This window comes from Nansenia antarctica (assembly GCF_963989245.1).
Source record: "Nansenia antarctica genome assembly, chromosome: 12".
Classification (NCBI taxonomy): domain Eukaryota; kingdom Metazoa; phylum Chordata; class Actinopteri; order Argentiniformes; family Microstomatidae; genus Nansenia; species Nansenia antarctica.
Window position 1 is genome coordinate 15,889,467 of NC_137682.1, and position 26,760 is coordinate 15,916,226.

A 26,760-nucleotide genomic window follows, 5' to 3' on the forward strand; every position below is an offset into this window, starting at 1 on the left:
GTGTTGGAAGGCACAGCACATGTTGAAACAGTGATATAAGGACTATCTCTATGGCAGCACCTTCACCGCAGCAATAATGTCCACACTGGTGTCTATTGCCAGTTCTCAGAGCCCCAATGTGTTATATGGCGGATGGCCCCGAAGCCCAATTGGAAGGCTAGGAGGAGCCGTCGCTATTTAGCTTCCACTGATATGATTCCTTCATCTGCAAGCACTGAAGGTGCAGGGGTCAGAGATTATTTTCTGGACAGGAACTGTTCCCCATTTCTCACCTTTTTAACCTTATTTCCCCCCCTTCCCTTCTCCTTTCCCAGGCACGCCCAGCCATGATCGAGGACAACGGTCACCGTGTGACCGACTACTTTGTGGTAGCCGGGCTGACAGACAAGTCCACCCCTCTGGAACAGGACCTGTCGGAGACCAAGTCCAGCGGGCCTAAAGCTCCCATCACCGACCTGGCCGTCATCAACAAGTCAGCAGGCGAGACGGTGCCGGAGGGCTTCACCTGCATCGAGACCACCTACAGTAGTCAGCAGGCCAACCTCAACCATGGCAGCCTCAAGAGTCCCGAGCTCTTCCTCTGCTACAAGAGGTGCCGTGGGAAGCCCCCGCTCATCGACATTGGGTAAGTGTCTGTCTATGTCTGCGTGCGTGTGTGTGTGTACATGTGCGCGTGTGTGTGTGTGTGTGTGTGTGTGTGTGTGTGTGTGATAGTAGCCTTCAGTAGAGCTGCAAACCAATTTGATCCTAAATCCCCTTCTTTAATCATGACACTAAGGATAGATAGACGTATACTAGTTATGCTATTATAGCCCCTCTGTCTGATACTGCCTAGATAATACAGTGCTATTCAGTGTTTGCACAGTTTTATTCGCTCTTTTGAAATGAATATATTCCCATTTGTGAAATGAATAATTTCATTTCTGTGGCATTCATGTATCTGCAAGAGTAGCCGGTATTATTTCATTTCAGGACACTGTTAGTTCAAACTTTTTCGTTTCCAGTTACTTGACAGTCAAAGCCTTACTCCCACCTCCACCATTTCATCTTTTAAAGAAATTAGTATAACTTTAAAGGTTTAATGAAGCCTTCATACACCCTTTATAAGTTCTCCATAGATCTCATTGCCATGCTATTTGCAGGGTAGCCATGAGGTGATGCCACATTTGTATCAGCAAATCACTTTTATATCAGCCTTGATTATATAAATATATATCAGCCTTGGCTATATAAATATATTGATTTCAGCCTTAGTAAACCATCTATGATGGCTATAAGAGAACTTTTAAGTTTAAAATATTTGTAAAAATGACATATCTTTGTGTATATTACCACTGATATGAGGATAATATCTAGTGGAACTCACATGGCCCTGCAACCCTCAGTGAGTTAAGTGTAAACAGCAGATCAAATGTCAAGTGTTTCCTCTGAGAATGTACACCATCATACTCTGGCTGTGTGTGTGTGTGTGTGTGGAGGGGGCACTTAGACATCTTCTAGGAGTGGAGAAAATATAATCAGACTTGCACTTAAGAGATTCCAATGTGACATTATTACCTAAACTTAGGAGACATTGATTCTATTTGTTGGCAAGCTGCCTTTAGTTTTGTGAGATGGACAGATGGCCACACACTGGCACAAAACCTAAGCCCTTCATCAATGGCCCAAGGCTTCATCTCGAAGCTAATGTAGCTAGCTATCACAATATTATTGAAAAGTGATACAAACCCATTTTTATCCTAACACAACGTTACTCCATATAATAAGTAAGGTAATATCCACAGGGTGAAAAACAACAAACCGTCTTTTGAGAAGAACTGAAGCTTAGTGTTAGTAATAGTAGTGATTTAGTGTATGGGTCTTGGTCAATACACATGTCATGGACTGCTGGCCCCATCAGGTGTTGCACCATGGGATTGTTACAGTGGCTGCCTCTGATGTTGGAGGGGTTCCAGTTCAAGTTGGACAAGGGGGGGTGGTCAATGAATATTTTTGGCTCTGTGCTTGGGGCCTCTATCCATCTCTGCCCTTGGCTGATGACTGTTCCACATGCCATTCATCCCTGTCAGAGAGCCTCATCATAAGAATGGCTGAGAAAAAAAATCGACCGGCGTCTATAAAATATTCATCCTTCCTTCTGCTATCCTCGGCTCTGGAAATCCAATGTCCTTGCTTGGGCCTCAGTGTTTCATGACTGACTGTTCCCATTGGGACTTGTTTTTGTGTGTCGATTAGGCTTTGCTGGCACTTGTCCTCATGGCCTGTTGTCAGTGTCTCTTGCTGCCCTTGGTAATGAATGGTGTGCTGGCTGCCAGAGAGCATGAGGCCCTCAATCCTGTGTGTCTTCCTCATGTCATATAAAGTGCCCCCCTGCTCCCATGACCTTCCCAAGATTCCACTGGCTTTGAGGTTTGGTACAAAGGGCGCAAGTCTCTTGGCTGTGCCTGCCTGCCTATGCTGTGGGAAGATACAGGGTGCATTGCAGCCATTTTTAAACAGAACAGCACAGCATTTTTTGTTTTGATGTGTTTAGGCCTGTAGAGAGGTAGTGTAAGTATCATAGCTGTATGCTGAAATCTTATAAACACCCATATCGCACTAAAGATCGCACTATCGCTTAAAGATAAGCACACAATACATAGCCCAACCCTAGCTCAGGCAGCGGATGTTAACCTCTCCTTGTTGTGTAAAGCTTGAACACATTGGTAGCTACTGTACCTACTTAATGTGCCGTTTCCATTTGCTCTCTCCTGTCTGGGAGGTTGAGATGAGTCATCTACGTGTGACTAACCTCCCAGCGAAGAGAGGCCGACCAGGAAGTGCTCTGCTTAGAGGACGGAGTGACTCATTAAAGGCTCGCTGAAAAAAACCAACTTTGTCCCTAAGATACAGGCAGTGCTGACCACAAACGTAATTTCCCTTGAAATACTGTAAGCTAGCAAAGTTCTGTTTCACAAATAGGAAGCCATGATTGCCAGTCATCATGTATATTTTCTCTGAGAAGAGTCAAGTTGACATATTGGTCTCTGATTTGCCGTTCATGTTGAGCTTTTAACTGCATGAACAAAGGAAGAGCTTTGTATGAGCCTTTAAAGTAATGCAGATCACATTACACACTTGGTTGCAGTGCAACTTACTGTTTATTGAGTGTGGTTTAGGCTTAGACCAGAGGGCCGTTTAGAGACAAATCTGTACAGCCTAGACCTTGTTTTGACAGTGAGGGAAGAGATGAGAGAGATTCTGCAACCACACCTGTGTGAGAGGAAGTCTGAAATGTCTGTGACGTCGAGCTACAGAGGTCTGGTTTGTTCACTTTAGGAGGTTATGGAGGGGGCTGAAAGAGAAACTAGACACTCTTTTGTGAGACGAAAACCACTGATATTCCCTCCACCGATGGAAAAAATATCCACTCTCTTCCCTTTTCATTTTTGCTTTCACTGCATGTTTGTGTTTTGTTTTGACATGACATTCTGAGGTGCAGACAGATGTGGGTGGGATTCACCCACACTGAATGTGTTCCTCCTGTCTTTTTATGTTTGAAGTCCAAAAACTAGGCCTACGTATCATGCAAACAGATTCTAAAACCTTACAAAAAACGTTTGATCTTTTAACCCTGACAAAAAGCCTATTGAAATCCCATGGGAGTGTGTTGTGCAGTATGTCAGACAGACTCAGTGCTGAGAGAGAGAGAGGCCTGGTCCAAGTACTGGCTGTATGTGTAGGTCCTAAGTCATTCCCCTGCCAGCACTTTGTACCACTCTGCTATCTGCCATCTCAGCTTCCTGGCACTTTGTTGACTCTGTGGCCTTTTGAATGCAGGTCAAAGGTCAAAGGGTAGCAGCATGGGCAAAGGCATGAGTCTCTGTCTGACTGGGTTCCCCCTTGCGTTGTTTCTCTATGCAGGATGTTTAACAGTGCAAAAACATATTCCCCAACTTCAGTTTCACTTCACTCCAAGTCCGTTTCAAAGTGCAACGCTCTCAGAGAGTTGACTATTGCTGCCTGCAGGACAGCTACAGTATGGCCTCATGCTTGGTCTCAGGGGCAGAAATGAAGATGTTTTTAGAACATAGAGGTTATGCATACTTGCAGTCAGCCCTCTGACTACACAGTACAGTATGTACATGGCCAGACCTTGTGAAACTTGTCTCAAGGTTAACTCAGCTAGAGCCCTGCCACTCTAGTTTGATACAATGTCATGGGGATTTTATTGTCCATTGTTCAGCCCTCATACAAAGTAAACTGCTAGGAGGTGGACAAGGTTGTGTGTGTGTGTGTGTGTGTGTGTGTGTGCGTGTGTGCGTGTGTGCGTGTGTGTGTGTGTGTGTGTGTGTGTGTGTGTGTGTGTGTGTGTGTGTGCGTGTGTGTGCGTGCATGTTTCTAACGGCTGACATTGTTGTTTGCGTCAGGGTGCTCTACGAGGGAAAGGAGCGGCTCATCCAGGGCTGTGAGATCATCCAGGCCACCCCGTACGGCCGCTGCGCCAATGTCAACAACAGCTCTGCCACCTCACAGCGCATCTTCATCACCTTCCGCCGCGCCCCGCCCGTCCAGCCCCAGAACTCCCTGGCCGTCACAGACATCTGCGTCATCGTCACCAGCAAGGGAGAGACGCCCCCACACACCTTCTGTAAGGTGGACAAGAACCTCAACTGTGGCATGGTGAGTTAGGCCAAGGGTGCAGATAGTGTCTACATAATGGCACCGTAGTTGGACAAATATACAGTTCAAAAATATTAGGAAGCCTATTGTTTGCTTGCTTCAATTTATCTTTTGGTTTTTATTAACGGTCACACAAGGTTTTGACCGGCATGGTCTTTGTGAGGTGATGGTCATTATCTGGGGCGGCTGTGGCACAGGAGGTAGAGCCACCGTCTAATGATCGCAAGGTTGGCAGATCAGTGGTTCGAGCCCCGGCTGGCCACATGTCGAAGTGTCCTTGGGCAAGACACTGAACCCCAAATTGCTCCCAGTGAGAGGGCCGGCGCCTTGCATGGTAGCTTGCCGCCATTGGTGTGTGAATGTGTATGTGAATGGGTGAATGAGAGGCCGTTGTAAAGCGCTTTGGATAAAGGCGCTATATAAGTGCAGTCCATTTACCATTTACCATTATCCTACAATTATGATGCTCTATTTCCCAGCTTGCAGTAGTGTCGAATTCATAAGAGTTGGATGCGGACACTTTGCTTTTCAGTTGAAATACGATATGACATTCATTTGGGCCCAATGCCATCCTTTGTGTTTCTCCTCCAGTGGGGCTCCAGTGTTTTCCTGTGCTACAAGAAGTCAGTGTCTGCGTCCAACTCCATCAATTACAAAGCCGGTGAGTCTTTACGCATGTCTCCCCTCCCCTATCTTAACATCGACTTTTAAATCACAAAGCATCCATATAGAGTTTAGAGAAGTGCACCGCCTCATGCAGGAATGTCTCAAGGCTATTCAGAACTCCTAACACAATTACCAGTGTTCTTTATTGGCAATCCTCTTCATGCCTGGCCCGATGTTGCTCCTCTCTGAGGTCAGTGCAGGGTGTTAGCTCACACACATGCACGCACCCATGCACACGCACACACGCACACGCACACACACACACAAGGCTTTATCTCCACTAGGCCTTCTTCCTGGGGGGTGAAGTTGTTTTCTCATCATAGACAGCAGCACTTCCTACCATGTCTGATGTTGCGGTCACTGTATTTCTCTATGTATGTGCATGCGCTTGCGTGTGTGCTGGGCGGGTGTGTGAGAGTTTCTCTGACACACCTCACAACACATTGATCAACAAAGTGTAGCTTTTCTTTGAAAAGTATCTCCATCTCAGCTCTCTGACAGATTCATGTGAAAGTCTGATGAATGAAAAGGTTGATCTGATTCCAGAATCTACCCTCCTCTTCACCCTCTTCATGTCCTCTCCTCCCCTCCCTCGTCTTGCCTCCTCTGCCCTTCCAGGCCTCATCTTCCGTTACCCGGAGGAAGACTACAAGTCCTTCCCTCTCTCTGAGTCTGTGCCCTTGTTCTGCCTGCCCATGGGAGCCAAGATAGAGTGCTGGGCCCCCAACACACGCTACCCTCTGCCTGTGTTCTCCACCTTCGTCTTGACCATCTCCTCTGGAGAGAAGGTGTGTTAAGGATCACTTACTGCCCTCTCTTCAGATCTCTTATCTGCACATTACCAGTGTGTGTGTGTGTGTGTGTGTGTGTGTGACATAACCTTGGTCGAAAAAAATATGCAAGACTGAGTCTGTGTGTCTGTGTGTCTGTGTGACTGTCTGTCTGTCTGTGTGTCTGTCTGTGTCTGTCTGTCTGTCTGTGTGCGCGTGTGTGTGTGTGTGTGTGTCTCCAGGTGTACGGCGCAGCCATCCAGTTCTACGAGCCCTACCCGGTGGACCTGCTGAACGAGAAGCAGAAGCTGCAGCTGGGCCTCCTCACCATGGTGGAGAAGAAGATGATCCCCAACCGGACGGTCAACACCAACAAGTGCATCTGCCTGCTCTCCCGCTGGCCCTTCTTCGAGTCCTTCCGCAAGTTCCTCATGTTCCTCTACAAGCTGTCCGTCTCAGGCCCGCACCCGCTGCCCATCGAAAAGTAGGTCGGCGTATAGCCGAGGGACTAGGGCGGGGGGGGTTTGTTTGGAGGAGGATGTGTAATAAGTGGAGTGTTGGCAGATGTGTTGATGTGACTTGTCTTGTCTGTTTGTTTGTTTTTTTCCCGCCAACAGGCACATCTCGCACTTCATGCACAACGTGTCCTTTCCCTCCCCTCAAAGGCCCCGGATCTTGGTCCAGGTAAGACGTCTGTCTTTTTGTATTGGATTTGGTGTCCTATAATAGTGGGTGTATGCATATTACGTCTGTATCAACACCTTTTGCTGTAAATGTGTTTGCGATTGGTGTGTGAGTCATCCTGCCGGTGTCACAGGGGGGGTAACATGTGACCGTTTTTTTTTTTCCCCTCCTTCAGCTTTCTGCACACGACACCTTGATGCTCTCTCAGCCTGTGTGTACTCCCTTGCCGCTCAGGTAAGATCGGGTTAGCAGCACATTTTAAGCCGTAGTTCACTCGAACACATAAGTCGTAGTATCGGCTGTATGTTTAATAAGCAGTGTTTCAAGTCTGGAGACTGGATAGGCTATTCTAGGTTCCAGCAACAAGGAGAGGAAAAAAAGATCCCAGTTACTATGGCAGAGCAGCAACGACAAGAGTTTCCAGAGGAAATAGCGTGGGTTATAAAAGCAGTCATCTTTTTGGGTTTTCCTGGCTCACTAATGCAAAACACATTCATCCATGTCAGTTTCCCAGAGGTCAAATTCTCACACTTGAAACAGCTGTTGGAGTAAAATGAGGCTCCATTTCAACATATATTGGGAGGCACTTAAAAGTCACATTAATGGGATGAACTTTCCTCATTTCATTATATTCATCTGCTTCATTATGAAGTGTTACCTGCTACCAATACACTTCATAATTCCAATTAGCCTGCGATGTTCCACATTATGCAGACCTTTACCCTCTTGAAGTGTATTATCCCATAGAGGAATTTATTATGGACAACATGTATTATGTATTGGTTCCAGTGGGGAACATGAGACTCTTCTGTCAGGCGAGTTATGGCTAATACTGATCCTGCTGCACTGTGGGACCTGGAGTTCTTAAGATGTGACTCTGGAATACAGAGTTGCCCCGACTCCCTATGTTACCCATACCATGTTAGTGCACCTGCACCAGGGGAGGCTGGTGGGGGTAGAAATTGGAGGACAGGGGCGCTTAGGTGGCGTAGCGGGTTAAGCGCTGACCATGTAACCGCAGGGTCCCCGGTTCGATTCCGGCCAGGAATGTCATCCCTCCTCTCTCTCTCACCCATCCTTCCTGTCTAAATATCTACTGCATCTGTCAATAAAATGAAAAATATGAGTGGGACTGCCCCACTCAGAAAAAAGAAATTGGAGGACAGGCACATTGTAACGCATGGAATTGAATGAGGAATGGTATCAAAGACATGTGTACCAGTTTACAAACCTTCTGTTAATGACGCCTGCCCCATATCTGACTCAAACCTGTGTCGACCTATCCGGTTCTAGTCGAGTCTAATCCACCCCCCCTTCCTCTCTGCTTCCCTCCTTCCCCACTCCCTCTACAACCCCCCCCCCCCCCCCCTCTCCTCTCCCCCCCCTCTCCCCCCAGTGGGGCGGACTACAGCACCCTGCTGATGAACCTGGGCTCTGAGAACTGTGCCACGCTGCTGCACTTCATCCTGCTGGAGAATAAGATCCTGCTCCACTCCCTCAGACCTGCGGTGCTCACTGGGGTGGCCGAGGCTGTGGTGGCGGTGAGTCATAAACACTGCCCCCCCCCCCCCCCCCACGTAAAACGTTTATCGTTATTTATTCATTGAAATGCCTCACCCCGATGTTGTTTCTAAAACCGAAAAGGTTTAGAATTCAAATGAAGTATTCTAGCTCTCTGCTGTACATTAGTCCTTATTTTTTACCTCCACATTGCCGTACCAAATTGCATATTTATACTCTATATATATATGTGTGGTGGCCTGGGAAAACCCTTCACATGGTGGCATTTTGACATTTTCATTTTTTAATATTTCCATAAATTAGAAGTTCTCAGCTATTCTGGTTGAATGACTGAGATAGCCCTTTATTTTAAAAAGTTATGAGCATTTTAATGTATCATGTCAAAAAAAGTGAAAGGTGAGAAATGCTGCCCCCATGCTGCCCCCGACTCCTTTCTCCTCCGGGTCGGGGGAGGAGCCTATGCAGATCGGCCGGTCTCGTTTGTCTGCTTGCGATAGTCTGCTCGCCTCGTCGGTATGCGAGGGACAGATCCATTTGTGTGTCTTCTAGTTAAGATTGTATTACTTTATGCTTATTGTGAGCATCAGTAAACTGGCAATAACACAGGTGGAAGTATCGTCTCTCCTTTCGCTCATGTGTGCGTGCGTTGCTTAACTGAGAATGAGACACGTTCAACGTGACGTTGTTTCGCTAGCAAACTACCCACCACAAAAACATAAAAATAAGTACTTTCTCTTTTGTTTTCTTAAAATGTTTATTCACCATAATGTAGTATGGAATTCAAGTACTAGAATACCACATAATATCAAAATCGCCGAAATAGGACATTTCCATCTATTTTTGCTCTTTGCCACAAACGAACGCCAGCGACATCCGACGGGTTTTCCCAGGCCACCACACATATACTGTATATACTTTATTTTTTCCAACAACATTTCAGGCATAACACACCACACAAACAGAAAAACATCATACATAAACAAACAAAGAACACAAACTTGTGGGGCAGATATCATGAGGTCATGTTCAGGAACCGTGATTATTGATGACGGTTAGACAGGTACAGTTTGTTACATGAGATTTGTGGCATATTTGCCTAATTGAGAGAGAAATAAAATGTATTTGAAAAAAAGAAAGAAAATGAATAACTAAAATATATAAATAAACCCTAATCAGTGTCCGTTTTCTTCAATATATTTATACTCTTTTGATGTAAGAAGTCATTGCATAGAGGCGTTTGTGTAAACCCTCTGAAACATAAATGGCATGAGGATCAAGAGGTTCTCTCCATCTTCTCTACAGATGATCTTCCCCTTCCAGTGGCAGTGCCCGTACATCCCCCTCTGCCCCCTCTCTCTGGCCGGTGTCCTCAACGCCCCCTGTCCCTTCATCGTCGGGGTGGACTCCCGCTACTTTGACCTTTATGACCCTCCTCCGGATGTGGTCTGTGTGGACCTTGACACCAACACTATCTACCTGTAAGTACACTTAGGCTTTCATATCAACAATCCCTCTAGAACCCTGAATCCTGAAGCGTTTTGTCTTAGTGCTTTGTCTTTTCATGACGTTATAATTATAAGGTTCTATCTCAATTTTTGTCAAAATTGAGTTTTTTACATAGTCCATTAGGTGTTTATTAATGCCTGTGTGGTGTTATTTTTTAAAATGTTGCCATTTTTTTGTTAGTAATTAATCAAATACAAAGGTTCCATCTCACAAAACATAATGGAATGTAAAAACTTTGATGCTCAATATCTCTGAACTACCCTAAACGGAGATAGAACCTTATAATTCTAAGCTCACATTTTCTTCCCACTCTTATGGCTCCATGTGTCTTGTAGGTCTGATGAGAAGAGGAACAGTACCTGGAAGAACCTCCCAAAGAAGCCCTGCAAGAGCCTGCTCAACTCCCTGACCAGCCTGCACCACCAGCTGGGCATTGGTATGAACAACAACAGTTCCCTCACCCTGTTTCATATCACAACTGCTTCAAGTCTCGTCAACTATGGAGGAAAATACACCCATTTGAATATAGTATTATAGTGATTTGGTGGAATTCTAAGTATGGTAGCTAGATTGCTAATTGAATGTAAAAGCCTGTTTTGGCTGGTGAGGGAGTAGTAATAATGCTCTTCTGCACTGGTGGGCACCACCGGTCTTGGAAGGCTGGAATGTTTGCAGGCTTTTGTCGTAGCCCGACCCTCAATGAATAGAATGTACTGCCTTTTATGTCAAACATAAACAATATACTATATATGGTCGCGTTCGCAGTACGTCGTACGGCCCAGGAGGGCTTGGCGGTCGAGATGACCCCCATCGAGGCGGACTTCACCTGGCACAAGAAGATGACGGCTCTAGAGATGGAGATCCAGGAGGCCCTCCTGCGCTTCATGGCCAACATCCTGAAGGGCTACCGCTGCTACCTCAAACCCATCACCCAGGCCCCCTCCGAGAAGGCCACCTCCGCCGACTCACTCTACGACCTGCAAGGTAGGATCATGGAGCACGGATGATTGATTCTGTCTATGTTACAGTCAAATCCAGTGCAAAGTACTCAACGTTTTGTTACGTTTTGTGTGGTTAATGTAGAAAAAAAAAAAACGAAAACCCCCCAAAACAACACAAACAAAACATTAAATCTGGATTCAGCACAGTTTCAAGGAAAGATGCCTCTGGACTGCCAGTCAAAGTGTCGACGTGTGTCAGAAATCCACCGCGTAATGTTTCTCGAAAATGAATCACATCCTTATTTAGATTCTGGTAGGTCAATGGATATTGCAGGACCAGCACAGATGACTTTGGATGTATCGGAAGCTGTCCTGGTCGTTTTGACCTGAATGTGTTCGGGTTAAAAAAACAACAACTTCACTCTCCCCACATAATGCATTCTGGAAGTTATATGACAATAGTAAATACATATCCCTTTCTTTATTCCTAACGACGCAGTGTTGCCCGTTCACAGAGCGTTTATGTTTCCTGTGATATGGAACAGGCACGTTGACCTTTGCTTTGACCTTTGACCTTTGACCCCAGGGTTCCTGAAGAGCCGGGACCGTGCGCACCAGAAGTTCTACTCCCAGCTGACCAAGACACAGATCTTCATCCGCTTCATAGAGGAGTGCACCTTTGTGAGCGATAAGGACACAGGTCTGGCCTTCTTTGACGACTGTATCGAGAAGGTGAGCCAAGTCCTGGCAGAGAACACGCTGTCACCATTCCATTGCTGTCACAGTCCCCTGCCCCCCTTCAACAGCTTCAGAGGTTCCTTTTCCTAGCCGAGTTTGTGTGATGTTTTCAAAAGTTCCCTCCCAGTGAAAGAGCTTTTGTTTTTTGTGTTGTTTTATTGGAGAAATGAACATTCCTCATCTGCGAGACTGAGGAAGCCCAATTTCCTCTGATTCAATCTGTTCTCTTTCACTTGTTCCATTCACAGCTTTTTCCCTCCGATAAAGGCGCCGACAAGGGCAAGGTAATCCCTTTCTCTCTCTCTCTCTCTCTCTCTCTCTCTCTCTCTCTCTCTCTCTCTCTCTCTCTCTCTCTCTCTCTCTCTCTCTCTCTCTCTCAACATCATCCAGTTTCCACACACCCCCTTTTCACTGATTCTCTCATTTGGAGAATGTCTTTTGTGGGAGCTGCAGAACATTTTCTACAATGTTGCTGGTGAGATTTTCTCAGCCCTGATCCAGCCATTTAGACTGTGTTGGAAAGAATGCTGTTTCTCTGTGAGTGTGAGTGTGAGTGTGAGTGTGAGTGTGAGTGTGTGTGTGCGTGTGCGTTTGTGTGCGTGCGTACGTGTGTGTGTGTGCATGTCCATGGAATCTGAGAACATGTCCTCTTCTCCCTAGGTGGAAGGAGAGTCATCAGAGGACACCAAGCTGATGGAGCTGGATGAATCTCAGAAGAGTGAGCACACCGTCTTCGTCATGCCCCCCGAACCCCCAATTGAGGATGGAACTAATCCCCCTGCCCGCTACAGGTCAGACACGACTATATACCTGCACCACACACTTAACTGATATCACCAGTGCAGCTTGGGCTGTTTTCACAGTGTGAAACATAAGCACTGATCATAGCACCGATCATCTCAAGAGGAGTGGAAGGTGCTGAGGGTGGGACGTGTTCTTGTCATGAAAAGGAAACCCTTGTGCTTCAGCTCTCCTCCTTCCCCTCAAGGCTAGTTTCTTCCATGTTGGCTTCGTCACTGGCACTGTACTACAATCACTCACCTGCTGCCAGCCTTGAGACGGAGCCCAGCTCTGGCCAGAGAGGTGCCAGGCACTCGCTGTTCTCTGGCCTCTTACGAGAAGCATCTTGCCTGTTGGCAGGAAGGAAGGCTGTGTTGGCTTATTGCAATTGTGGATTTTATTTTGTGTGCGTGTGTTGTGAGAGTGTCTCTCACTCTACCCTCCCTCCCTCCACCCCTCTTTCCCACCGCATCTCTCTTGTCTCTCTCTCTCAGTTATAAGAGTTTCCCTCGGTTGAGGATGGAGCTGTTCGACCGGCCCAGGGAGCTGAGACAAGCGCTGAGCTGCAGAGCAGCGGGGGCCATGCTGTCCAGCAGCCCCGCCCTGCTGGCCAAGAGGACCAAGCAGGTGGGATGCAGTACACACACACACACACACACACACACACACACACACACACACACACATACATACACATACACATACAAACTCTACTGTCGGGCACACTTCAGGAGTGCCATGTCTTGATTGGAGAAGGTGCAACTGTTGTATCTCATGATGTCAGAAGTAGGGTTGGGTACCGAAAATCGGTACCGGTAGGTACCAGTTACTTTACATTCGGTATTTACCGTACCGAATTGCAAAGGAGATTTCGGTACCTCATTTCGGTACTTTTCTACTTTTTTTCCCCCTGGTGTCCGGTGTCATGCAACAGTCACACGTGACTGAGTCGTGACGTGACATCGCCTATTAAATTTCATGTCAGACTTCTTCTAGTCTTCGGAGACTACTTCTCCGCTTGCTGAAGTACTAAAAGTCGGAACAGCGCCACAAAACAAACTAGTGGTCGAAGACATAAGAGTTTCAGAGTAACTCTTCCCGACTCCGGAGGTCCCTGGTTCATGCAGGTCATGCAATTAGTCAAGAGAGGTGTCGTATTTTGCCAGAGAAGGCAAATATGCTGATCTTTTTGCAAAAGAATTGCTGAGGTGGGAGTTTTATTTTAATTTATTTTAATTTGAGTGTATATTTAACTGTTATATTATATATATGTATATTGTGCCTCAGTCAGCAGGAGTTTTATTTTCATTTATTTTAATTTGAGTGTATATTTAACTAATATATATTGTGCCTCAGCAATAAAAAAGTGAAAAGCTGTTTAATGTTGTCGACTGTGTTATTACCGTACGGTACCGTTTTTAAAGTATCGGTTAGGTACCGGTACCGGATAAAACCCAAACGATACCCAACCCTAGTCAGAAGTCAGTCACAGCTATTTACAATGCTGCCCAAAAAAAGTGTCGTTATTTCAGAGACAACTTAAGAGTCAAGAATTGACTTTCAAGAGACGAGTTAGGGCATTACGGCAGAGTATCATTTAGTGATCTCCATTTTCCAGTCCGACTTTAAAATTGTCTCGTGAAGGTTTGAAGTCAATTTAAATCCAACTTCTCCTGATTAGTCGTGCTCTTTATTCTGGTTATCCCCATAGGAAACCGGCTGCTCCGGCTGTCCCCCCGCCAATCAGGTGTCACGGGTTGTGCTGAGTCATTATCCAGCTCTGCCATGGTTAGAATAAGTCACTCACCAGCAAGTTATTCAAAGACAGCAGGACAGGCCCCTTTCACTTCTGACACTGATGGGCTTTGTGCCAATAACAGAATACTGCTACTCCCAATGGGGGTGTTAAACACGACAGTTGCGGGATGACTTCAAAGCCACTGTGCGTGCGTCAGGTGTCTCTTTTGGACACGTTTGAAGAGCGAGAGTCAGGGCGGGTCAGTGGAGCTCCTTTCCTTGGAGATGAATGGCTAACACACAGCACACCTCCCAGGAACAGGAACAGGAACAGGCTCTGCTTTGGTTTCTTCCAGCCAGGGTCTTGTGCTGGTTTGTTATACAGCACTGCTTTACTAGCTACCGACATGTCGTAACACACACACCACAAGCGTCGCATATAGATATGCCGCACACACGCACGCACACACACACATACATACACACACACACACGCACGCACGCACGCACGCACGCACACATACACACACACACACACACACACACACACACACACACACACACACACACACACACACACAGTGGTAGGTGGAGAGACATGATACAGAGGTAGCAGCTGAGCTGTTTGGGAGACTATCCTACGAGGCCATGGCAGTATTTTTAGGCCATTGTTCCAGAACGAGAGTTAGAGGGGGGAGGGGCTTAAGCATTCAGAACGTCACATGCACATGCATTGGCCTGACTACGAGGAAATACCACAAGGGCTCCAACCTCAGAGCCAGTTTGCATAATTCTGACGTGAACTCCACGATTAGATTTCCCATTTCGTACAGTCAATGTCATCCACATTTATTTCCTGGTCAAGTCACATGGTCAGGATAAACATCTGCCGCTGTATTTCATGAACTGTCCCATTAAAAAAATGTCTGACCTGTATCAACTGTCTCTGTCACACAGGAGATCAAGCTGGCCTACAAGATGGCCAAGCGGTTCTACTCCAACCCTCCCCTGTGGGCCAAGTGTCTGTTCAGCCACTGCTACAGCCTGTGGTTCATCTGTCTGCCTGCCGGGGTGCGTCTGTCCCAGTCCAAAGTACGAGCCATGCAGCAGGCCTACAACGTCCTCATCAAGATGAGGAGCTCCGAGGTGGAGGTGCTGGATGAGGTAAGACCAGGAGAGCTGTGTGTGTGCGTGTGTGTGTGTGTTTGCATATGCATGCACAATCACTATGGCAAAAAGAAAATAAGATAGAAATGGAGAGAGAATGTCTTCTCACCCCCCCCCGTCCCTCTCAGGTGTGTTACCGTGTGGTGATGCAGCTGTGTGGGGTGTACAGTCTGCCTGTCCTGGCCGTGCGTGTCCTGGTGGAGATGAAGAAGGCTGGAGTGCAGCCCAACGCCATCACCTACGGATACTACAACAAGGTAGTGGACGCAACAACTAGTCAGCTTGCCTACCCTCCCAGGCTTGGTCTTTCTAGCCTAGCCATTCTTTTCTTTTCTTTTCTTATATGATTTAACCTTTATACAGGGGAAACACACTAAGACTAAGCTAAGGCCTGTTTTTCACATGCGCTCTGTCCACAACATTTACACAATATCAAAACATCACATAAAAAATATGTGAGTTCAGTACAGAAATCAATATATAAAACAATGACATAAAAGCACAATATATCAGGAGAAACAAGAAACATCTTTCACCAAGGGGGACCTCAATGAACACCCAACACATTAGTTTCCACTCTGTTCCACGCTATTCTTGCATTGGCCAGCCCACACTGTTGTCTTAGGATGTTCATTAATCAGTATACGGTCCATAAATACAAAAAGACAACAGAGACAGACGTGCAAATGAAAGAATAACATCATCTTCCGCGGTGGGAAGTTTCCCTACAAGCAAGCTGTACTCTGTCCGTTCCCTACTTGTTTATTTCCCTAAGGGTCCAACTGGCCGGTCGCCACCACTGTGAACACTCCTCTGTGAACGCCCCTCTGTGAACACCCCTCTGTGAACGCCCCTCTGTGAACGCCCCTCTGTGAACGCCCCTCTGTGAACGCCCCACTGTGAACGCCCCACTGTGAACGCCCCTCTGTGAACGCCCCTCTGGAGTGAGATGTGACTTTTGGATAGTGCAGTGTTGTCTACTAGGGTCCTACTTTACTGTGTCTTCCCCCTACTTACATCACAACCATACGACTACTACTACTACTACTACAACAACATCCTAGTGGAACGTCTGGGGGCACAAAATCACAAGCCGGAACGATCCAAAACGTTTCTCAATTGGTTTTGCATTTGCCAATATTTTTGCGGAATGTTGGTCTCCAACGGATAGTTCACTCTAAAAATGTGAAGTTTGTCAGACATGTTGGGTATACCTTGTAAGTACATTTCAACATGAGTCGGTACTGTAATCATTTTTACGGTATGTTTGTTTAAGGTAAAGCGTCTGTTCTTTTGTCCTCCACTCAACCCGTCCAGGCTGTTCTGGAGAGCCCCTGGCCCAGTGCCAACCGCAGCGGCCTCTTCATGTGGACCAAAGTGCGGAACGTCGTGCAGGGCGTGGCCCAGTTCAAACAGGCACTCCGGCAGACGCCCGCCATGAAAAGACCCACTATAATCACGACAGGTGAGAGGCCGTTACAGAAGCCGTTGCCCCATGACAGACAAGCACAATTACTTTTTTTTATTGGGTTTCTGCACCGATAGGCTCCCTGTTGAATATGACACGGGACACAGGAAGTGATTTACATTTACATTTTTGGCATTTAGCAGACGCCTTATTCCAAAGCGACTTACAATCGCTACATTTGACTAAGCAAGTGAATCGTATAAAAAAAATAAAACACTGGAGAAACAGAACAAGGGCGACAGTAGAAGTCTTAGGAGACACAGTGCTGGGGGGTAGTAGATGTCTCAGGAAGAGCAGTTAAGGTGTAATCTGAAGAGATGGGTCGTCAGTCTCCGACGGAAGATGGGTAGTGACTGCAGTTCTGACAGCCGTGGGAAGCTCATTCCATCAGTGATGTAACAAGTGATGTAAGCCTGTTGTCTTTGCAGCACCGTCAGTGGGCTCAGCGAGCACCGAGGGAGACAGGCTGAGCCACGGCAGTGCCGACAGTTCCAGCGAGGCCAACGGAGAGGAACACACACTGTTCGCCCGCAGCCTCATCATAGGGGATGCCACCAATAACCGCTGTAGTAAAGGTACTGTTGTCCTGTGCCCACTCACAACCCCCAATCACCACACAGCCCTCCCTGAGCTGCACGCCTAAGTCTTAGAGTGTGTGTGTGTGTGTGTGTGTGTGTGTGTGTGTGTGTGTGTGTGTGTGTGTGTGTGTGTGTGTGTCGCAGGAGGGCAGTCTGATCAGGGCTACGGCTCTAAAGACGAGCTGCATCAGGACCTAGTGGACGCTGCCCGAGCAGCTGCCCCCCCGATCGCCACGGACCTGACCAGCATGCCCAAAGCACAGCACAACGGTAACCAAACCAGCGTCTCTAGAATATTCTAGCATTCTTTTCTTTTTTTCTTACAGAGACTTTGAATTATACATGCAAATGTGCTTAGGTTATCTTTTTATAGCCTGTGTCTGCTCACTGTTTCTGTTGCTTGTTTGTTTGTTTGTTTTTATACTGTATGTGGTGTCTTTTTTTTTTTCACTAAGTGCTGCTTTTCTTGACCAGGGCTTATTTGAAAAAGAGGCTACTGTCTCAATATGACTACCCTGGTTAAATAAAGGATTCATATTTGTTAGGGTTAGGGTTAGGTGCTAGGGTGCTACGGTTAGGGTTAGGGTTGGGGTTAGGGTTAGGGTTAGACATGCCAGCATGTACCAAGTCGACGTAGCACCTAACCCTAACCCTAGTTTTCCCACATGCACCGTATTCCCACATGTACCGTAACATATATATAATAATAATAATAATTAAAAAATAAAAAGATTCTTGACTTCAGCCTCCATCCTCATGCAATATGTCAGTGTGTTTGTGTGCTCAGGATTTGTAGTCAATTCCATTTCAACTGAATCCAATTAAGTAGATTAGTAGATTTCAATTCATGAACTGGAATTTGTCGTAGTTTGATGTAGTTTAGTCAGATACCAGATTGTGTGTGTGTGTGTGTGTGTGTGTGTGTGTGTGTGTGTGTGTGTGTGTGTGTCTGACCATGTCCCTGCTGATCTCCCCAGGGGGGGACTTGGCTGGCTCAGTGGACAGTGCGATGGTGGTAGTCGACCCCCCCAGTCCTGTTGACGTGCCTTCCCCGGCCCCCAGCATCGTCAAGCTGTCCACCGGGAGCTTCGACGCAGCCTCCGGCAGAGTGGACCCTGGTGGTGAGTCCCCAAATGTCACTGGAAAAAACCCAGCTTCCCCTGTGGTGAAGTACTCTAAATCTCAGTACAGTTTTTTTATGGTTAGGCTTGTTCAAATCAGCAGACATGTTTGTTGTCCCCTGTGGTACCCTAGGCCCTGGGAAGCTGTTCACCCTGCGCAGTAAGAGTGAGGACGTGGCCCTGCCTGTGGAGGACCATGTCCTGCCCTCCGGTGAGGCCGGGGAGGCCGGCTCCCAGGGGCCCCAGCAGCAGCAGCAGCAGCAGCGTCAGAAGGCCTTCTCAGAGCGCAGCTGTAGCTTCAGCGCCGAGAGCCGCGCCGGCATGCTGCTGGAGAAAGGCGTGGACAACATCGCCAGCCGCATGGGAGCGGACGCCCGCATCCTGGCCGCGGCCCTGTCCGGCGGCACCACTCCGCCCCCCCCGAGCGCCGCCAAAGCCCTCTTCAAAGACCTGGTGGGGGAGGAGCCGGAGAAGGGGAGGAGGAGCCCGACTCTGGGGAAACTGTCCGAAGAGGAGTGGCCGCCGACGTTGGATATGCCCACACTTGAGGAGGGGGAGGCGGACCTTGATAAGGAAGAGGAAGGGCCTGAAGGGGAGAGGGAGGAGGAGGAGGAGGAGGAGGAGGAGGAGGAGGAGGCAGAAGGGGGGGAAGAGACATTTCTTCCGGGGGAAGAGGATGAAGAGGAGGGAGAGGCTGGGAGTAAGGGGGCTACTCCGGGGAGGGAGGATGTGGAGGTGGGTGCTGATCCTCTCTCCCGACTGGTCTCGGAGAGTGAGGAGTCGGCCTCTGTCACGAGCCAGGAGCCTCCGCGCTCTCTGCCCGCCGTCGTGTCCCGCAACCTGGCCGACGAGATCGAGATGTACATGAGCCTGCGCAGCCCGTTGGGAGCCAAGTCCTCCAGCATGGAGCTCCACCAGAGCCTGGGAGACGCCACCGACTCTCCCCCGCCCAAGCAGCCCCTGGAGCGGAGGTCCAGTCTCCCTGTTCCCCCCGTCAAACCTCCGTCGCCCGGCTCGCCCGGGGACACGCCCAAACGCAGTCCCGCCGCCGTCACGCGCTCCAAGACCTTCGCCGTCAAGTCCAAGACGGCCGCCTCCAGCCCGGGTCCGAGGTCGTCCCCTTCTCTGACGGCGCTGGTCAGGTCGTCGCAGAGCGGCTCGCTGGGTTCCGTCATCAACTCCATCTCCAGCATGAAGATGGACGCCCTGCTCTCAGGACCCAAGATGGACGTGCTGAAGTCCAGCATGAAGTCGGCGGCTAACGTAGCCAGCAAGGTGTGGGGGGCGGTGGCCTCAGCCTACTCCTACTCCGACGACGAGGTGAGTGTGTGTGTGTTTACAGAGAGGTGAGTGTGTGAGTGTGTGAGTGTGTGAGTGTGTGTGTGTGTGTGTGTGTGTGTGTGTGTGTGTGTGTGTGTTCACCGGGAGAAAACAACAACAGCCCAGTGTGCAGTGTGTGTCTCTCTTTTTTTCTCCCCCCATTCAGTTTTTTTTTGGACCAGTTAGATGCTAGTATGCATTTAAAATGAAGCTACTCTAGTCGGCTACAGAAAGTAAAGAAATCATCCTTTCCGCTGTCCCTCCCCAGGATGAGCTGGCCCAGGGCGGGGGCAGTTTCCCTGCCAGGCTGGATGAGCACCTGTTGTCTGGGGAGGGAGGGGGAGACAGCCCCACACACAGAGGCCCCGTCCCAGGCCTGGTGTCCAACGGCCTGGCCCAGAGCAGCACCAGCCTGGGGAGCAGCAGCGGGAGCAGCGACACGGGGAGAGGGACGCACCTCACACGTACGTCAACGTCAGCTTTATTGTCAATATACATGTATGTACAGACATACAGAGGGCTGAAAGTGCGTTAAGCACACACACACACACACACACACACACACAATTGGTAAGCACACACACACACACACACAATCCAATATATGTACAGACATACAGAGGGCTGAAATTGCGTTAAGCACACACACACACACACACACACACAATTGGTAAGCACACACACACACACACACACACACACACTGAGAAAGTGAGCATAAATAGGCTACATGATTATTGAAGCATTGCATGAAGTTTGATTGAGAATACAAACAGACTGACGTACACGACTTTATACCAGATCAATCCATCTACTGTGTATCATAGTTAGTGTCAGTGAATTCCTGTGTGTGTGTAGATCTGACTCCAGGAAGACCAGGCAGAGGTCCAGACTCTGAGCAAGGATCTTCTCACCACGCTAGCTCCTCCAGCATCTACCAGAACTGCGCCCTGGAGGTAACGCACGCACACACGCGCACACACACACACACACACACACACACACACACACACACCACAGACAGGTACAGTGCCTTTTCTGTGTGATTGATATTTGATTTGTGTGTGTGTGTGTGTGTGTCTCTGTGTGTGTGTGTGTGTGTGTGTGTGTGTGTGTGTGTGTGTCTGTGTGTCTGTGTGTCTGTGTGTCTGTGTGTGTGTGTGTGTGTGTGTGTGGCCTCTAGGTGCTGATGTCCAGCTGCTCTCAGTGCCGGTCCTGTGAGGCCCTGGTGTATGACGAGGAGATCATGGCCGGCTGGACAGCCGACGACTCCAACCTCAACACCACCTGTCCCTGGTGCCGCACCCCCTTCCTGCCCCTGCTACATGTGGAGTTCCACGACCTACGCACCACCACTGGGTGGGTGTGTCTTCCTCTGTGTGTTGCCTCTCAATCTGCCATTACCTGGCTTTCCACAGCAGGCCTTACATGGTGGGCGCCAGTGTGTGCTGGTCACTTCCACCAGACCTATTCAGTGCTTTACGACTTTGGGCTTTTAGCCTCCTCGTTCCAGCTGGTCCTTATGAGGGGCTAGGGCCACGGTTTGGAGTGAGGGCAGGATGTTCTTATCATCCAAGTGCTTTAGCTGGCTAATGCACTTCGTGGGTGGGCAAGCATACTCCAAGTTAGCTCGCTGTTACGACACAGTCGAATAGATTTGAAGAGCGATTTTTTTTTACAAATACTAGTGTCAAGTGCTTAAGTTACCAGAAACGTTGAATTCAGAGAATTTGATGTGTCTACATCGTTCGCCACCTTACTGCTGGCCGCTAGTAAGCCATGGCACACACTGGCACAGCTGAAAAAGTGTCTATTGACATCTTCATTACCAAATAGATGATCAATAAAGGTCTATTCAACTTTATTATATTATATTCATTTTTGGGGGGATATCCAGCCCCTACACAAAGCCATTTGTCATAGTTATTTGATTTCTCCCTTGTAGGTTCTACCTGAAGCCCAGTGCCTCAAGAGACAGCGTCCACAGTGCCAGCACCCACCCCATAGTGACCGGCTCGGCCGAGGTCAAGGTGGAGGGTGCAGGGGACGCCCAGGACCTCGTCAGCTTCCCAGAATCCTCAGAGGAGCAGTCAGGGGAAGCCCCCACCAACCAGGACACCACACCTACGAGGTCTGCTAAAACAAGATGCCTGTCTAGCCTTTCCTGACAACTGAAATCATGTCACATAGCATGTTATTTGGTGTTTTGGTATAGATATGGAGCATGGATGCATGTCCAAATGATGCCAATGTGAAGCTTTGATAACCAGGTGTGTGTGTGTGTGTGTGTATATAATCATATATTGTGTTTTTTTAGTCTGGTGCCGGAGCCCGTGCAGTCGGACCCCCTGGGAGCGGGGAAGAGGGGCTCATCTCTGACCCGCAGTAACAGCGTGGGCGGACCTCTGCAGAGCCTGGACTCCTCTGTCCAGAGACCCGGACACGGAGTCTCCACCACCAGCCTGCCCTGCAGCCTGCACGAGGCGTCTGTGAGTAGCACCGTCTAGGAAGTCCCCGGGACGTTCCCACAACTTTTGACTCGAGCGTCTTATCTCAAGATCCGATGATTCAATGTGCACAACAACAACAAATTCCCACAACATTGACTTTTTTATTAAGATCAGTTTTTACAGTCGCAACTCCGAGGAAAACCGCATGTTAGTTGGACGTATTCAGTCCCTTTGGACACGGACGGTACTGTCTCAAGTGGAAGTAGTGGTGAATGGAGTATGTGTATGGGCAACAAGAGCAGTATTGTACGGATGGTCAGAAGCGGGAGGAGGGTGTTATGCAAGACTGAAGCCCTCTGTTGTGGGTTATCCTAGGATGGCCTGGGACAGAAGAGGCCCAACCCCGCGCCTGTGTCTGTGCCCTACCTCAGTCCCCTGGTGCTGCGCAAGGAGCTGGAGAGCCTACTGGAGAATGAGGGAGACCAGGTAACGAACACACACACACACACACACACACACACACACTGGTGATAAATGAACCGATTACCCTACCTTTTAAAAAAAAGACGATCCTCAATATTGTTGATACAGTCCGTTGGTTTTTGCTCCGTCAGGTTATCTACACCAACAAGTTCCTGAGCCAGCACCCCATCATCTTCTGGAACCTGGTGTTCTACTTCCGCCGCCTGGACCTGCCCAGTAACCTGCCCGGCCTCATCCTCACCTCAGAACACTGCAACAACGGAGTACAGGTTAGTCGGAGGAGCGTTCACTCTCTCTATTTCTTTTTCTCTCAATTCAATTAGCTTTTTTGGGCATGACATACAGAGTAGTTAATATCGCCAAAGCAAATGGTAATAATAACCACGGTAAAAGAAATACTAAACACTGCTCTCACTGCTGTCTTGTGCGTGTGCGTGTGCGTGTGCATGTCCAGCTCCCCCAGACGTCCCTGTCTCAGGACAGTAAGCAGGTGTACGTGCAGCTGTTGTGGGACAACATCAACCTGCACCAGGAGCCTGGGGAGCCCCTCTACCAGCTCTGGAGGACCCTGTGTGAGTTTAAACACACACACACACACACACACATGCATATAAAGGGTGATCTTTTTGCGCCACAAACGAGCAGTAACTATTTGATAATGTTGTAGGACTAATTTCTATCTCAGTTCTGCCTGTACAAATTCAAATTCCCATTTCGTGCAACATTTAATTTTGTTCTGAGAGTATCACTTCCACACTACCCAGACAATCACATAATGCTTATGAATGATTAATCTCAGTTAAGGGAAAGGGAAAGGGATTCAAAGTTTGTCATTGCGAATTGCATTTATGCTCTAGAGGGGGCATCTAGGCAAGGGGTCACAGCCATTATAGGTCGACTTTGCGATCATTAGACATTGGCTCTACCGGTTTAGCCACAGCCACCCCTTAACAGTGTACACTTGCTGTCTCCCAGTGGAGAAGAAGGGGACCCTAGCCCCCACGGACCACCAGGAGACACGGACCCTCCTCAACACTGTTGTCAGGAGCATCCAGACCAACGACGTCTATGGTCCCATCAACCTGCTCCTCCGGGAGGTCAAGAGACATCCTGAGGTCAAACGCCAAAGGTCAGTAGCACCTTCAGTTGATCAGCCATTTAGTTATCTTTGCTGCATGTTAGTTGTTCAGTCCTTGTAGACAATAGACTCTGTTAGACTTCTATTGACTTCTCTGTCTCTCTCTCTCTCCCTCTGTCTCTCTCTCTCTCTCTCTCTCTCTCTCTCTCTGTCTCACTCTCACTCTCAGGAGTATCTATAGGGAGATCCTGTTCCTGGCACTAGTGGCTTTGGGCCGAGAGAACATTGACGTGGGTGAGTGATTGACATCATGGCACGATCCGTGGTTTGAGACAAAGACAGATGGTTTTATGTTGTTGTTGGAAAAAGGCATAAATGTTTTATGAAATAGAAACTGTAAAAACTGTAACAACAACAAATCATTTGCAAATAACAAAGAAGGTGGAACATAAACAATTTGGTTATGTTTCAGTTCTGGCTCCAATCAACCAGTGGCTTTTACTAAAGGTCATCTTGACATGCAGCAGATTCGCGTCCCAGCTGTATAACCATGGTTACTAAGCCTCAGTCAACTCGACATGCATCTGTCTGATGAGCTGTTTCTGGTCTCTCTCCCACAGAGGCCTTTGACCGTGAGTACCGTCTGGCTTATGAGGAGCTGAGCCAAGATCAGCTCAAGGTCCTGCACTACATGGACCGCCCGCCCATCAGCAGTGTCCAGTGGTGCCTCAAGTGCTTCGGAGCACCGGTCATCTGAGGGCTCCCTCTGCTGGAGAGACAGAGAAGCGCCCACCTGTGGCCCTTAACTCACACGGCAGAGAGAAGACAGATGAGTAGACAAGAGGGAAGGAGTAAACTGGACGGCGGGTGGCGCAGGGTGTAAGGGAGAATTGAATTTTGTGCAGTGAATTTCGACATCTTAATATTGCCCAAAGATGGTACTTTTCATCCCTCTCCTGAAAGCCTTTTTTTATTTTTTATTTGTTTGCCTCCTGCTTCACGCAGCTTTTCCATGGGTCCGCCTGTAACCTGTTATTTATGTAAATTGCTTGGAAAGCACGGAGGAGTGCCTTGTCTGTCTTGAAACGGTGTCTTTACAGATGGTGTATAGAATGATTGTCGGTTGTACAGAGTGTGTCTTGATCCCTTTGAGTGCGTGTGCGTGTGCGTGCGTGTGTGTGTGTGTGTGTGTGTGTGTGTGTGTGTGTGTGTGCGCGCGCACACATACACACGTGTTAGTCACTGCCCAATCCAAGAGTAGCCTTGTACTAGCTCTGTCTGTTTGTCCCAGGATGTGCTCCAACAACCCCGTAACATTGCCTGTAGACAGAACAATGCTCGTCACTGTTCGTATGTGCACTTTTAGAAAATGGTATCTCTTAGAAAATCAGTCCATAGTTCTCTTTTTGTATATATTTTTCTACATGGGGAAAATTTGGAAACTAGGGTTTGCCTTTTCAATGTGAGGAATCATGATACCACGATGATTTCTACAGATTTCAGTCTTAACAACGAATGTCATGTCATTGTGTTTGTCTCAATGCAGTTGTTGGAGAACTAGGTTTCTCTGTTTGTGTGTCAGTAAATGTTGGATGGGAGCAGACTGAGGTTGCAGACAATCAGTCAGATCCGTTCCAGAACATTCCAAAACCCTGCACTCGTGTCTTAAATCATAAGAGGTTGTTTTCTTGCAACATTGAAATCCCAATGGGAGAGAATCCGTCGCATAGTCAAATACCTTTAATGCTTGAGACTCAGCCAGACGTTTGGGGGCAAATATCAACTGTAACCATGGAAGGGAATTGAGACGCCAAACTACTGAAACACAGCTGTTTGGTTCCCCTTCTCGTCACATGCCTTAGAGCGAGAGAGTTGCTCTCGAACAGGGAAACAGAAACAATGGCAGAGTTATTGCAGTGCCTCAGTAGTGACAAAAGTCAGTCCAACTTGTGTGTTTTTAACAACTTCATTTTTTAACTGCAACATATACAGTACATGTTAAACTGTACATGTTCCATCTGTGATTAAAAATCTGTTCACATATCTGCTTGGGTAACTCCTTAATTATAGACTCTGATGATATAGCTCTGGCATAGAAATAAGTCTCCCTTTGAAATCTTAACTATCAAGGGCAACTGCTGTTCACTGAGTAGAAGCTAGTTTTTAAGGTGTACATGATATTATAGTCTGCCTTAATTCATGTTAGCATGCCTTGTGTTTTCCATCGATTTTAAAATGGAAAAGTTGCAAAGGTGAAACTTGGACAATGTGCAGCGATCGGAGCTTTATATATATGGCACATAAAGGGCTCATTCATACCAATATGGTAAGTGTATTCAAACAGGAGGAAATATGCCCAGACGACATTCCAGAAAGTATCAAGATTTAGAAACACTGCAGCTGCCGTACACACCCACACAAAGTTGTGGGAACATGGGTGGTGGTGGTGGTGGTGGTCCTTTTCCACAGTGAAGCTGACCTATACATACATACTAGATTCTTATTTTTAATGTTGTCAGTTTGCACATCTTAGATTAGAACACGACTTCCAGATAGGAATCCTCTGTTCTGCCTCTTAACAACCTGGAGGTTATTCATTCAACTTAACCATTAGTCAAATGCACCACTTGTTCATCTCCAAAATCTGTCAATCTTTTGAATACCGCAAATAATCAGTGATCTATTTATTCTCCTTATAACACATGATTATTTGGATTGCAGAACATAGAGTACATTAATTCTAACTCATAGCTGTGGTGATGTTTATTGACTAACCTCCCATCTAAGCGATTCCACTATGTATGTTATGACATTGTACATTTGAGAATTCCCTTCTGGTTAGAAGCTTATGACATGCTTACCAGATGATGTACAGAAAAGACTGTTATTTACAAATGGTTGGATCGATCCTTTACCGTCCTGTGGAATGGGTGTGAATGTCTATACACAATTGTGCTGCAATAAATGAGTTGTGACCTGAAAACAAACCTGTCTTGTCTTTGTTTGTTTTGTTAAGTGTAATTGATTTGTGTGACGATGACCATGTTTAAGTTATAAAAAATAACCTCACCATACAGTGAGACACATGCA

At 47.6% G+C, this 26,760-nt stretch overlaps 1 protein-coding gene across 1 annotated transcript; it reads left to right on the top strand.

Annotated features, from left to right (window-relative positions):
- The first annotated feature begins 320 nt into the window (after positions 1 to 320).
- Positions 321 to 26,623, top strand: dennd4c (DENN/MADD domain containing 4C). The gene is made up of 33 exons (XM_080543401.1): positions 321 to 625; positions 4,410 to 4,662; positions 5,254 to 5,323; positions 5,947 to 6,116; positions 6,341 to 6,582; positions 6,716 to 6,782; positions 6,958 to 7,016; positions 8,179 to 8,323; positions 9,606 to 9,781; positions 10,145 to 10,245; positions 10,575 to 10,793; positions 11,337 to 11,482; positions 11,737 to 11,772; positions 12,149 to 12,279; positions 12,763 to 12,895; positions 14,963 to 15,169; positions 15,301 to 15,429; positions 16,490 to 16,637; positions 17,069 to 17,215; positions 17,363 to 17,488; positions 18,196 to 18,336; positions 18,473 to 19,659; positions 19,928 to 20,123; positions 20,518 to 20,615; positions 20,843 to 21,018; positions 21,605 to 21,790; positions 21,977 to 22,148; positions 22,485 to 22,595; positions 22,724 to 22,861; positions 23,047 to 23,164; positions 23,568 to 23,721; positions 23,900 to 23,964; positions 24,291 to 26,623. Exons 1-33 carry the CDS (start codon positions 327 to 329, stop codon positions 24,425 to 24,427), a joined length of 5,883 nt encoding a protein of 1,960 aa, XP_080399527.1. The 5' UTR covers positions 321 to 326; the 3' UTR covers positions 24,428 to 26,623.
- Positions 26,624 to 26,760: the final 137 nt, after the last annotated feature.

Coding starts and splice junctions, on each gene's coding strand:
- dennd4c (XM_080543401.1), top strand. CDS start 327: ATGATCGAGGACAACGGTCACCGTGTGACCGACTACTTTGTGGTAGCC. Junction 10,794..11,336: donor CTCACTCTACGACCTGCAAG/GTAGGATCATGG, acceptor CTTTGACCCCAG/GGTTCCTGAAGAGCCGGGAC. Junction 17,216..17,362: donor CAATAACCGCTGTAGTAAAG/GTACTGTTGTCC, acceptor TGTGTGTCGCAG/GAGGGCAGTCTGATCAGGGC.